The 14,387-nt window shown below is 49.5% G+C and overlaps 1 protein-coding gene across 1 annotated transcript in view; it reads right to left on the reverse strand.

Annotated features, from left to right (window-relative positions):
- Nucleotides 1-208: 208 nt before the first annotated feature.
- PXN (paxillin) overlaps nucleotides 209-14,387 on the reverse strand; it is a 46,204-nt gene continuing 32,025 nt past the window's right edge. Inside the window, 5 exon segments of the mRNA XM_032127655.1 lie at nucleotides 209-3,654; nucleotides 5,601-5,749; nucleotides 6,101-6,182; nucleotides 6,745-6,918; nucleotides 7,263-7,436. Coding sequence (XP_031983546.1) covers nucleotides 3,388-3,654; nucleotides 5,601-5,749; nucleotides 6,101-6,182; nucleotides 6,745-6,918; nucleotides 7,263-7,436 — 846 coding nt within the window. The 3' untranslated portion in view covers nucleotides 209-3,387.

The raw sequence follows: 14,387 nt of genomic DNA on the forward strand, positions 1-14,387 counted from the left end.
GGCCGGGCGCGCGTCGCCCCCTGGCGCCCGGAGGAGCGCACTGCCCCTTCCCTCCCTCCCTCCCTCCCTCCCTCCCTCCCTCCCCCCCCCCCCTCCCTCCCCCCCCTCCCTCCCTCCCCTCGCGAGCCCTCTCAGCCGTGAGAGCGGGGCCCGCCCTGGGTCCGGTCCCTCACAAGCTACGGGGCGGGAAACAATCACGACACAAGCGTGACAATAATGGTGAAAATTTTATTGGCGTAACTGCAACAATTTTAAATGGAGGAAAAAAAAAAAGCGGAGTTAGAAGTTTACAAGGGAGGAAAGAATCAAATAATTGTTGACCCAGCAGAGCTTCCCCCCCAGCCCAGCCCGGACATGATGTGAAAGGCCTTCCCCAGGGATAGCGCCTGGCCCGGGGGTGCACTCATAGACCCTGCCGGCGCACCTCCATCTCCAGCCCTCGCACCCCCGCACCCCAACAGCGGCTGTGCTACCCTAAAACCGCATCTGCAGTGAACGAACAGGCATTTTGGACACCCACAGTGGCGGCAGCCACCACAAGGCGTTATTTGGCAGAGTAGCATCAGTGTGGCATCCCAGCATGTCAGACACCAGATGAAGGCAGAAGGTGACTGTGAAATTATCTCAGTTAAGCACTAAGGCCAGAGGAGCCTCCTCTCAGCACCACGCACCCTACACAGCACCCTGCACCCAGGTGTGCCACAAGTGTCACTGACACAGCCTCAGCTAGCAGCGAGATAGGTTAAAGACTCCGCAGACAGGGAAAGAGAGGCACAGGATTACACAGTTTGCAGGTGTCCCACAAAGTGGCAGTGCCAAAAACATCTCACGCCTCTCCAGCACTTCCACAAAACGGCTGTGTGTCCCCTCAGCAGCACCAAGGAAGTTGATCTTTCCAGCGAGATAAACACAGGCAGCTTAGGAGCATCCATTTTAAGTCAAATAGACTCACAAGATGAAAAGGCAAATGCATAAGGACTCTTGCCTCAAGAATTTCCCAGAGCTGTGCTCAGCCCAGCTGACACAGCTCTAGTGCTCCCACAGCTCTCTCTGGCCTCCCACCCACACACTGAGTGAGGTTTGTTTGTCAGGAGCAATCAGTGGGACAGTTTCAGTGACATGAGCAGGGCAGCACTGCAATGAGGTTACATGGGGCAGTGACCCAGGCTTTCAGGGCTGGTTTCTGACACAGCTGCCCCTGGACCCCTATAATGCACCTGCCGAGCTGCACAACACAACTGGATGCCAATGGTTGTGTTGTGCTGCAATGGCAGCAGCTCTCTCGAGCAGTAATTCCAAACACCACTCCAGGGCTGGTACCACAGAATGGCCACCGGGAACTTCACTGCAATACTTCCCTCTCCATAGCACCCTCCAGCCAGAGACCTAAAAGTGCTTTAGCAAACATGAACTAGGCCTCAGAATAACCTCACAAATCCAGGCTAAACTGCCCCCATTTTACAGATGGGGAAACTGAGGCACGGTAAGGTTTAGTAACCTTGCCCAAAGTTGCACAGCTAGTCAGGAAGAGAGTCTGTCTCCCAGTGTCTTCTCCTCAGTCACAAGACCTTTCTTCCACAAAAGAAAAGGAGCCCCTTCCCCAATTAACCCTGCTCTGGTTTCAGGCAGCTGAAGATGAGAAGCCAAGGGCAAAGGTCTAAGCTCCTTCTCCCATAGCATCATATTAAGACTCACTCTTAACATCCTGGAAGCTCGGCTTTGGGAGAACAGCAGGTGATTCAAATACAGCAGTTTATAGGTTACAATAAAAACCAGAATCACACTTTTAGGTGACCCAGAGGAGGAAAAAAAAAAACCCCAAACCTATTCACAGTTCACCTGCCTTTGCTAGGGAAAAAAAAATACAAGTCACATTCCCTTCCCCATAGATTCCAGCCCTCCCAACCCGCAACAAAAAGGAAATAGTGAATGTTAGTTAGGCTTAACAAAGCATTGAGGTTACAGATGTAGTAAGCCAGCACAACTGGCACTGTCTAGAACAGCACAGCTTGATATAAAAGTTGCTTTCTTAAAATCACTTCAAAAACAATTTCTGTATAAGAGGATTAAAAGTAAATTAGATATGAATTCAAAATCAGTGTAGAAATCTAGTTCTTATCAAAGACAGGATACAGTATTCACTTTGATAGTAAAACTCCAAGTGTGTCATGCACACCTGACCCCCAGGACTTGTTATACCAGTAACAGTCAATATAAAAGGTTATTGCTGTAGCATCTCTCAGTAGAACACGTTTAACAAGAGTACAGAAAAGGGAAATACTAAGGAGCTGATAGGTCTCATTAGCAAACTGGAAGAAGAAAGGATATAAATTTCAGATTTTTTTTTCTGGCTTCTTAAACCCTTCCTTCTCCCCAGTCTTGTGACAGATTCAGGCCCTGATAGATGGGAGAGTTTCAGGCCAGATAAACACACGCACGTCACACTCACTCATGACAGGGATGGATGAAAAAGGCTGCTGACCTCTCTGCACCTGTGTTTAAAGAAGGGGTGATGCCTCTTCCTCTCTCTCAGGAGCAGTAGGTGAGGGGAGCAGATGCCCTGAGCTGGCCTGGGTGCCTACGGAGCTGCCTGGCACAGGCTGTCCGCACAGCAGAGCACAACAGTGCTGAGGGATGGTCGAGACTTGCCCCACCTCCTGCTCCAGTGTGCTGAGAAAAAGGCATTGAGATAAGGAGTAACAAACTAGGGAAAAAAAGAAAAAACACCCCACACAGTAACATCTTGATTCCTCTTAGTTTAAAAAAAAAAAAAAAAAAAAGAGCAAGTGGTATTATCGCCTTACAGTGTAATGGAACTGGAGAGACCCTTGCAGGGTCTTGGCTGCCTGTGCTGATGCTCCAGTCTCAGGAAGTCACACACACCATGTGACTCTGTGAGCAGAGCCAGAGTGGCACTGAGGCCACAGGGTGCCCTCGCTGTGCTGTCGCTCACCCTACACACGTGCAGGCAAAAGCTTGAGAAGGAGGTGTCAAAGCAGAGGGTTGTGTTGCCTGCAAGTGTCACGATTTGCTCAGAGAGCTGACACAGGCTGAAATGTACTGGCAAAGCCTCCTGCTGCCAGGAGGGGGCTGGGAAAATCTCCCTGTTGGAGCCCTCGAGCTAACCTCAGCTATCAGTCACACACACAGACACACACACAGCATAATGAGGGATCTCAGCCTCTCTCTCCTGAGACACAGCAAGGGCGTTTCCAGTTTAATGGACCATCTCATCCCTGGATCTACTGCCTCTCCATAGCAGCACCCCCCACCCCCCACCCCCCTCCTCCCCTGCCTGGTAAGGATCCTAAATCACAGTAATGTTCAGAGAGACAGAACTGACAAGGGGGTGGCAGAAAGATGCTTTAGCGCCCATCTATGGTGCCTCTAACAGAAGAGCTTGAGGAAGCAGTTCTGGCAGTAGGGCTTGTCGTTCTGCTCTTTGAAGGTTCCTTTGTTGAGCTGCTTGAGGCAGAAGGCACAGACAAAGTGTTCGGGGTGGAATTTCTTGCCCATAGCAGTGATGCAGCGTCCTGTGATGGGCTTCTGGCAGCCGGAGCAAAGCGAGCCACGGCGCTCATGGTAGTGCACCTCACAGTAGGGCTGCCCATCATGCTCGAAGAAGCTGCCGTTGATGAACGGGGTGAAACATTCCTGCAGCAGGACAAAGCAAAGGGGACAGGTTGTTTGAGAAGCTGGAGTGGTGCGGAGGGGCAGCTCCACAAGTGTCCTCTGCTCCATGGCACAGCCCAACTGTGCTGTGGGCAGATGAACTGCTGCCTTTCAGCACTGTCCTGTTATCCAGGGCCAAATTCTGCCCATTGCAAAGAGCTTCCCAAAAAAGTCTGAGAAATGGACAGATACAGACACAAGCAAGGGAATTAACCAGCTCCTTTGCCCAGCTGGCTTCACTTCTACAAAGAAAATACTATGAATGAGCTACCAGATATATCCAGCCAGGAAAAAAGAGAGCATTCCTCCCCTGAAATGGGAAACACTGCAGCACCTTTGCCTGGTTTTTTTTTCCTCACTCCAGCTTCCCCACAAGCGCAAGGAGAAGCAAGGACCAACTCAGGCTTTCATGCAGCAGAATCCTTATGAGCGTGGGACTGGTTCCAGCTGAGAAAATCAGGCACAATTAATCTTTATGAGTAACCTCTCCAGAATGGCTGGCATTAGACAGGTACAGTCTGCAAAGGATTGTCAAGCCTGAAACATTTCCACCAGTTACACATGGGTCACTGCTGGGAGAAACTGTTTGTTTTACAGTGCTACTGATGTTGAAAAGATATGGGGAAGAGCATACACCAGCTATGTGGTAAGAAGTGTCCAGAGCTGCCCCTCCCCCTCAGTGTCAGGCAGCTGAGAACACTTCACTGCAGAACCTGCAACAGAAGCACCCACCAGACTGGGGAGACTCCTCTCCTTGTGGGAGTGGGAAACTGAGGCAGCAGAGTAAGGGAGAGAGTTGAGGACACCACCAGATCTTACAAATATATCAGCACCAAGACCCAGAGGAAAAGCCAGTTTCCTGACTCCTGGTTTTGCTGTCCTCTTCCCCAGGGAGGACACTGAGTATCACACACAACTGGATCCCAGCGTGTGGACAGGAGTCCAACAAACAGCATAGGCAGCTGAACACTTGCAATACTGGGGGAATGCAGTTTGCCTGCAGTGAGTCCAAGATTTTACTAATGCTGACAGTTATTTCAGTGAACAGTCTTTTCCCTCAGTCAGCTGAAAAGTTTGCTCTGCTTTAGCAGAAACAGGAAGAGAATCACATCTTGTGGCCTGGAAGAAATCTGTGCTGGCCCCACTAATTCAGGCCACAGCAGGGGGAAAGGAAAACAAAACTGCTTGATGAAGTCTCAATCTCTGCACAAGAAAGCATAGCCCCTCCCCACGCCCTAGCCCCAGTCAGGCACGGCTTCTGCTTCTTTCACTGCACACCACTGCAGGAGCGCCAGACAGTCCCAACAGGCTGGTGACCGTCTGCTCTGAGCATCACACCAGGAATCAGCAGGCTGTGGTTCTGACTGCTTGATCTGGTTTCTGCCTTTCTCTCCCACTCTACGAAACAGTGGTTGATTTGGCTCATCTCTTGGGGACTGTGAGAGTTAATATTTGCAATGCTCTCTAAAAGACTGCCAAGTATTTAATCTGCAATATTCCTGTTTACTATGCTTGCTGTATGGAGCCTGCCACTATTTCACCGATTTGCATGTTTGTCTGAACAAGGTCAGTCTCATTAGTTTACATTGTCAGATGGAGCATGGGAGGAAGATCCTCAAGATCTGATTGCTGAGGCAAGTGCTCAGAGAGCAGCTTAGCTTGTAAGTATTTAAAGGTCACAGAAAATAACTCTGTTTATCTGTGAGCTGCTGCAGGAGCCCGTAATTGCAGCTGGGAACAGGAAGAGCAAAGCAACTCAAAAGTTTAATGTAAACAGGCAGAGAACAAGAAGGTGTTTGGTTTTTAAGTTGTGGGGCTGGCTGCCCTTCATTATCCCACAGATGCCTTTCCCTGATATGGGACCAGATGCCTCAGGGTGGAAACAAGAGGGGTCGTATGGCAGCAGCAAAGGACCTTGGGTTTCTTACCCGACAGACAAAGCACTCAGGGTGCCACAGGGTGTTCAAGGCAGAGATGTAGTTTTCCAGGATAGCCCGGGCACAGCCTCCACACTTGGGAGCAAACATATCAAAGTAGTCCTTGCGGCAGTAGGCTTTGCCATCCTTCTCATGAAATCCTGTCAAAGGAGAGGAGAGGCAAAGGGATCAGCTCCCCATCTTCACCTGCAGCCACACAAGCTGTGCAGGGTAACCTGCATGGGTAGGATCATCCTTCCCCCTGGTAACACACACAGAAGCTATAGCTGTTCCTTGTTCTGTTCCCTTCCCATCCCATCCCAGGCACGTTCTTCCTTCCCAGGAGGAAGCCATGATTACTGGCAGCATCCTTCCCCCATAAACAGCTCCCTTGGAACTCCAGTGGTTCCCCTGTGATGCCTCAGGCTGTCCCTCCAGCAGCAGCTCTGCCTTACGCCCTTGTCTGCAGTTCAGGGGGGAGACTGTTTTCCCCCTGCATAAACCAGCAATACCTTCAGGTCCGAAGAAAGCTCCACATTGGGCACAGAAAAAGTGTTCAGGGTGCCATGTCCTGTCCAAAGCCGTCACCACTTTCTGTTCAGAAGAAAACACAAAGTGCAGGTCATGTAAATGATGGCTTCAGCTTGGAGGTGAGTAAGGGGGGGCTGGAGGGAGGGGAGAACACATGAATGTTGGTGCTGACAAGAGCAAGCATTACAATAGACTGTCCTTTAGAGAGCAGAGTCAATTCACCCCTGCCTCTGGCTCATTCAGACTTTCCCACTGCACACTTTTTTTTACCCTAAAAGGATCTTGGGCACTGCTTCCTCCCTTACACAGGGCCCCACCCAGTCCTCAGGACCAGCCCTGGTGCCTGTTACCACAGGCTACCAACAACAAAAGCTGAGGAATCATTACCAGAATGATGGAGCAATGTGGAGTTCTGAAGGAACTTCAGCAAAGATAAGAGGGACTAACTCCACTGACTAGTGTAAGAACTTGACTGTGCCAAGTTGTTTCCCTTTCAAAGCAAAGACAAAACAAATACAGAAATTCCTGAACAAAATCTTCCACCCAGGATACATGGATGAAGTGGAATTTTAACACCTAGGCCTGCAGCAACTTGCCAGCACCATGATTCCTCCAAGGAACTCACATCAAGGATGGGCCCATTGCAGTAGTAGCAGCGTGGAGAGAAGAGGTTGTGATAGTCCTTCTCGCAGTAGGGCTGCCCATCCCGCTCAAAGAAGTTCCGAGACCCGATCTCCTCCTGGCAGTGGGTGCAGACAAAGTGCTCAGGGTGCCAGGTTTTCCCCATGGCTGTAACTACCTGTTGGGAAGACAAATTATGGAGAACAACTCTATCTCTTCCTCCCCTAGACCACATGACAAGATACCAGCTGGAGGTCAGCAAGAATGACAAGTTCTACTACTCAAGTGAGCCCTGGACTGGGGTAGCATGAAAACTGAATTACCTATCATCTCAGGAAAGGGCAGTCCCTCAGGGGCAGGGTAGAGGTCACTGGAGGAGCTTACAGCGTACCTAGCCAGTGGATAAATAGAGTACTTCAGTTTCTCCAGCATCTCCAGTCTCTTCAGCCTCACGAAACAGCCCTCCCCACTACTCCCAGCTGCAGTCCAAGGTTCAGCAATGAGGCAGCACCTTCAACTCACCTGCCCAGCAATAGGCTTCTTGCAGGCTCCACAGACACCTTTGGCAACTGTAGCTACACCCAGTTTATTCAGGTCAGACTGAAGACTTCCCAGCATGGTATCCAGCTGACCTGCCAGGCTTGGTGGGCTGTGGATGGAGGAGAGCTGCTCCCGGCTTTTCCCCTGTGCCATGAACTGCAGGTAAGAGAAAACAAATACTGTAAGGTAAATGCTGCTGTGCTTATCAGGTAATTTCCTGCTGTTGCTGCCAGTGGCTCCTCTGCAGAGACAGACAGGAGTCAGCTATGCTCTCTGAAGAAGCTGGTGAGAGCCAGGATCAAGTACACACATGTATTCTGCCCATGCAGAGACATGCAGAGAAGCTGGGATATGTAACAGCAGAGCTGCGAACTGAGGATTTGATTTTCCTTCACTGCGCACACAGCAGAAGTCATCAGCACATCCCAGGCACTCAGTACAGTGCTCTCTAAGCCTCTGGCAAAAATCTCCCTTTACCTCATCAGTTCTTGGCCTGCTGACAAAGCAGACACCATCCAGAGGGCCCCTCCTCCTCGACCTCTCTCCATTCCTATGCTCTTGCTCTCAGTTGTCTCTCCTCTCTAATAGAGATGCTCTTCTCTCACTCACCTCACCTCCCGTTTCAGCTAGAAAATCTTCTCCCTTTGCACCAACTTCTGCACATCTGTTTTCCAAGTCTCTCTCTCTCTCACTCTCAGGTGGTTCTCATCCCATGCCTGAGCTAAGCAACTGGAAGCAGGAAGGAAGTAACTCCCTCCCAGTTGCCTGCTGTTTACCTACAGTGCATCCCCAGCAGACAGGGCTGCCACATGTATTTCAGAGCTGGAAATGCACCAGTGGGGGAAGGGGATTTGGATACTTGTCTCAGAGGCCATTTCTGAAACTCACACCACCACAGCACACATGGTGTGAAAAGGCTTCCTAGAGGAGCGGAGAAATGCTTTACTGAGGTTCATAACTTATAAACAAAGTGTATGTTTTCCTCGGCCATCACAGCCCCTCTGCAGACAAACCCCAGCAAGGAATTAAGAGGTTATTTTAGCTGACTTCGCACTGCCATAGCTACTGTCAGGTTTAGGGACACATGAAGAAGTAGGGTTTGCAGCAAGTGAAAGGGTAAATTAAAACAGACAAAATCCATGCCTGTGAACAACCCACCAGCCTGCTGCCAGCATAGCCAACGGAGCAGGGGGAGACACTGAAGTGCTCAAGCCTTGGCAGACCCTGCCCTTCCAGCCACAGGAGGAGCTCTACTCCCTGTCCTGCAGCTGCTTGTCCTTGCAGTCAACCAGTTTACTCAATGACAAATCCTGGTTTCTGCTCGTTTGTATAAAAATTCTCATGACATACATGAATTTAGCTGCTTTTACACACACATCCACACACTCCCCAGTCTTGCCTCACATGCAGCATGACTCTCAACGGAGCCTAACACGCAGCTTTTTTCCTCCTCTCTCTTCCCATAACTTGCAACCTCTCCTAGTCCAGCAGCACAGAGCAGCCCCATCACACCCCAGTGTCCTCAGCTTAAAACAAACCCTTCACCACACAGCAGACATTTGCTACCAAAAGCTGTTACAGTGACTGTTTCCAAAGCACACACACAACTGCAAGGAGACTCTCACAGAGGGAGACAACAGGTTTTTGGAGACAAAGCCTGTCCAGAGCCCCAGGATAAAGCCCAGGCTTCCTGCATGGTGCAGCAGGAGGAAAAGGGCTGCACTCTGTGGAAAGAATCACAGCTTCTCTTGCTCTAGCCAGGGGTTATGGCCATGCAGGGCAGGCACACATGCCACACACAAGTGATAAATACCATCCAGGGAGAAAGGAGATAGGATGAATTTCAGTATGTAGCAAACAGAGCACTTCACCCTTGTAGTGACCTGTAGGGACCACACACTCCCTGCCAGTCACGTCTGACCCCAGAGCAGGCACAAATACCTGTGCACACCTCAATTTCTAGCTGGCCTGGCCATCCAGCCTTCTTGAGAGCTCACAAATGAGCCCCTACCTGAAAGAGGTTTGTTTCCACCTCCTGCAGGTAATGCCTGCTGTTTGCAGGGGACACTCAGCACAGCATCCACATAAACTTATCATGCAAAGGCCCTTCAAATTCCCACCCTTCACCCATGAGATCTGCCATCACTCAAGTTCAGAGAAGGGCTCTATGAGTAGCAAACCATGCAATACAGGATATTATCACATAATGGTGCTGGGAGCTCCAGGAGCAGACCCCAGCACACTCATCGACCAGAAGAGCACACACCATGCTAAGGAAACAGAAGGGGGATCCTGCCTTGTCAGGGCCTGGGGGGCCCGGGGGTGCAGGAGCAGCCAACAGACTGGCACTGTGGACAAGGGGAGGAGCAGAGGCCACCTGAAAAGTACAACAGATCAAGATGCAGAGGTGTTTCCTTGCTCACTGCTTGAGAGCTGCCTGTACACTAACACTGGACTGCACATATACATTAAGACTTCCCGGCACCCTGGAGCTACAGCCCTTCCCTGGCAGGAGATGCAGAACTCAGCTCTTGACCATGCCATTTCCTCCCCCAAATCCACTCGTACTGTGGACACCTGTCTAAAAGGGCAAACACACGAAGGACTGCTGAGCTGCTCCTTCCAGTATGGATGTTCTGCCATCTTTTACTCCCCTCACTTCAGAGAGATTACGGCAGGGAAAGCTGCAGGCTGTGTTTCAGAGTTACCTTCTTAATCTCAGAGGGCAGTAAGAGCCCCTGCTGCACAAAGTGACTGTCAGGACACACAGGACCCACATATCCCAGCAAGTTATTGCACAGACATGTACTGTGTACAGCTGGGATTAGATATTGTCCATGAGTCCTCTCTCCCATCCAGCAGTTCATACCAGGCTTTACCTCAACACTGTATCTACTGAGCTCTCAAATTACACGCAGTAGTTGGATTGGAAAATACTACTAAAAACACAGAAGCCTGCCTGCACTTCTGGGAAGAAAGCTTCATCTTCAGTCTGACAGCCAACAGAGACCAACTGTCTTGCTGCTAGGAGTCCAGGTCTGGGGAGAACAGGAATGTTTGGGATCTTCATTAGGAGGGGTGCCCACAATGGAAACCACATGATAACCATTATCAGAAGCTTCCCACTGGAAGAGAGGCCAGGGAGCCAAGCTGAAGAAAGAGGAAGAGACTGGACTAGGAGCTGGGGTAGATGACACATGGGAAGGCTGAGGTGGGAGTGAGAGAAGAGGTGCAGGGCCAGAGACAGGAAAAGGAGCAGTGTTAGCAGGGAGTATCTTTGCAGTTTCTTTGAAAGGCTGGAGCTGGGAAGAGGCTGGAACAGAGATTGTCCTCCTGGGGAGGAGTGGGGATTCTGGAGGAAAAACCACCTAGAAAGACACGGAGGAAGAAGAAAGGTGAATAAATCCAGAGAGGAACCAACAAGCACTTCCTTTAACAGGAAGGCTGGCTGCTACCAGTATGTTATCTGAGGGGAAAAAGCAGCAAGAAAGAGAACTAGAAAAGGTGCTGCTCTGTGTAGCTCAAGGAAGAGCACCATCTTATTCATCCCCAGAAAGCCTGCACAGGTACAGCACTGGGTAAACAAAGTACGTCTCCATGTCAGCTTCCCAGTGTGGTTTTAAAAATAGTCCCCACATGGACATCTGAGATGTGATAGCAGCAGACTGCATCAACAAACACCATCAGCAGCTCCCTCAGATCCCACTCCAATTCTTAAACACCCAAAACTAGGACCCTGTGCTGCTTTCCTTCTCAGGCCAGACAAGGATGAATAGAAAGAGTTAGTTCTTCATTCCGTGTTGTTTAGGATGCTCAGAAACTCAATCTGCACCTCCACACAATGCTGCCTGGACAGAGGGACATGCTGGAATTCCCCAGCACAAGTGACCCTGCTTTCTACCTTCTCTACTTGCTGTTCACCACTCTGCTCTTCCCCCCGGGGCCTGGCAGTGACAATGACCCCCTCTGTCAGCCTAGCATCCTGGCTTTGCCATTCTTCCTGCTCCTGGTTATCGATGCCCAGTCTGTCCTGAAGCTCTTCAATCAAGCCATCTTGGGACTCAGTCTTGTGGAATATGGCAGGACCTAGTTTACGCCTTGGAGAGAGGTCTCGAGACATTGGATGCACATTCGAAGTCTCTTTTGTCCTCTTGATTAAAGATTTAATCTAAATGACAAAGGCAATAGTATCAGCAGACAAGAGCAATGTCATAGCAAGCCCCAAGATACAACAGCACAAACTCAAAGACATTAGTGACAATTGTGAGCAGGAAAAGTGATGTCATTTATTCCACAATGACAAATTTCCTCTTGGCACAGCCCAGAACAGTGACTCAGTGCAAGGAAAAGCCCCATAAGGATAATCACAGCAGCCAAAAATAACTGTCTAGAAAAGGAAGAGAAAGATTAACCAGCAGGAAGCCAAGAGAAGAGGTGCAGCATGAGCACTCCACTGACCATTACAGAAACCTCAGCATCACAAGAGCACAGAGCTGCCTCTCTGTGTTTGCCCTTGACAGGCACAAGGCTCTTGGTCAGAGATGTCTGGCGCACAAAGTGTACTTACAGCACGGGAAGGAACAATAACAGCTTCAGCAATGAAACCTAAAAAGGTAAGTAGAGCAGAGGAGCTGCCATCCCCATCAGTGGCATGAAACAGCCCTTTCAGCTTCCTGGAGGTCTCTGTGGACTGAGCCTTACCCCAGTTAGGGAATAAAGTCCATTTCACAAGGACAACCCTACAAACTGCCATGTTCTGTGCTGCTGAACCACATGCAGGAGAGACCACAAGATAAAGCCGGGGGTTCTGAAGCCCTGTGACATGCAGCTGTCATTGACACCACTCAGAGCTCATGCTGTTAGTGGAGGTGAGCCAGGCACGCTCACTGCACACACACACAGTTAGTGTACTGGCAGTACAGTCCTGGCTAGGACTCGCCCTACTCCTACATTCACTCAGTGCCTGCCTGGCCTGATGCAGAAATCCTCTCAATGGGTGGTTTGGAGACACATGGCAGATCCCATTCAGCTTTCCCAAAGCTTTCAGGAGATTCCGGAGTGACTGCAGAGCTTCTGAACTGCTCATTTTCCTGGTCTCCTCTGGCCTTGTTCATGTTATCAATGCCTGCCTTCCTAGGAGTTCTGTCTCTGCCCTGCCTCTTCTTGCCCAGATCAGGATTGGTTTCATGTAGCACTTCAGCTTTAGCTCCTGTCCTTGCTCCACTACAAAGCCCAACTGGTTTTTAGTGTCAGGGAAGACATCCCACCAATCCAGGGCAACAACAGAAGGTTCGTTAACAGAATCCAAAACGACATTCTTTGCATGCACCTCTGGCACATGTGTAGGCAGTGCAAGGGCCCCCAGCTCATCTAAAGCTGTTTTCACACTTCTGCCCTGGGAGGAAAGAGCTGAGTTGTCCCTGAGTGCTCCCTGCTGATGCAGCTCTTTGGGTACCTGCCCCTTCAAAGCATTTGAAATGGGTACACTTGAGATTTTGAGGTCAGTTCTCTGCTCCTTCTCTGTCTCTGCCAAGTCATATCCTAAGCCCCATGCCTCCACATTAGCAGATCTACAGAGAAGCTCCACACTGGAAGCTGGCACAGCCTGGGAAGTACTTCTGGAAGAGTCAGGCTTTCTGCTCAGGTGAACTAAGCTTGCAGAGGTCACCTGCTCCCCACGAGTAGCATAACCAGAGGAACTCCGTGGTGGGGGCACAGGGACAGTTTGTGCTAAACCGGGCACAGGTGGAGGGGCAGCAGGATGCCCCGACGAAGGCAGAACTGCAGTCTCACTGCCTTCCTCAATGCAGGGGTCTGCTGAGGGGACAGATGTTGGCACTGTTGAGTTCCCACTGTGACTTGCAGAAGGGTGTTTGGAATGGGACAGCACTGTTAAACTCTGGTGAGTGTTGCTGGAGTCTGCGTTTGCTGAACAGGGAACCGGTTCTAGGGAAGATTCAGAAATCAGAGACATAGTGGAACTAGTCTGAAAAAAAAGAGATAGAAGGAATAAGGAGAGGAAAAGATAAAGACAGAGATAAGGAGAAGAAAAAAAAGCAAAGAATTAAGCATTACAATAATCATGACTTCCAAATCAAAAAGCCATGTTGACCCAAAGCCTTACTTCCAAGAGTAAGGAAGAGAAATGGGACACCAAAGTGCAGAACCAGTATGACATTGTACCGATCTTCATGAGTTCTACAGCCACTAGGATCCTTTTCCTGTGCCCTTCTCCTCAGTGACAGCTCAGTGTTCACTTGCAGCTGTGATGGGGGCATGGCACAGCCACTGCCACTGCTGGGAAGCCAGCTCCAAACCCAGGAATGTCTCGACTGTGAATAAAGGTCACAATAACTTACTCACAAGCCAGACATGTAGATTTTATATTCCAAGCTGAAAAATTCAATCATGGCATAGAACAAAGCATGAACATTTCTTCTTGATACACTAATAAAATGCTCCAGTTGGCTAAGTTCATGGCAGCGAAAACAAAGCTTCAGGGCATTCATAGCAAGAGCAGATGACATGGGCTTTGCTCTATTCATATCACTAATCTCACCTTGGAAGTGACACATACTGAATCTATACAAGTCTGCCAGTCATTCCATGCCCTTGTGAGCATTGCTTAGGTGGCAGATTAGCCTCTTCCTCTTAGGCAAAAGACTCCACATTGATACTGTAATAGAATCAGTATTAATTTTGATCCAAAAAAAATCTAAAAAGAGCAACTAATACAGAGGTTTTGGGTTTCCTTGACTTACAGGATCTTTTGAAAACAAAAGCTTATGGGTCTTTCTTTCCCCACTTCCAGTAGTTCCTGACTAAACTCTAGGAGACAAAGTGGTACTACTCATTTTTCTTAAAAAGGAAGAATCATAACAGCAACTTGGACAAGCTCACACAGCAGGTCAACCTAAGACCAAGACTGGGCCTTCTCAGTTTTAAAAATGCATCCACAAAGGATCTCCAAATCCAAGAGCTATCAAGACCTGCTCTGACTCTTAGTCATATTTTCCAGAGAAGGCTAAAGAAGTCAGATGCTTACGCTATAAGGTGGAGGGGCACATAACTTCCTAAGTCCCATGTATGCTATCTCAGTCTCTACTC

Source organism: Corvus moneduloides, chromosome 18 (assembly GCF_009650955.1).
Source record: "Corvus moneduloides isolate bCorMon1 chromosome 18, bCorMon1.pri, whole genome shotgun sequence".
Classification (NCBI taxonomy): Eukaryota; Metazoa; Chordata; class Aves; order Passeriformes; family Corvidae; genus Corvus; species Corvus moneduloides.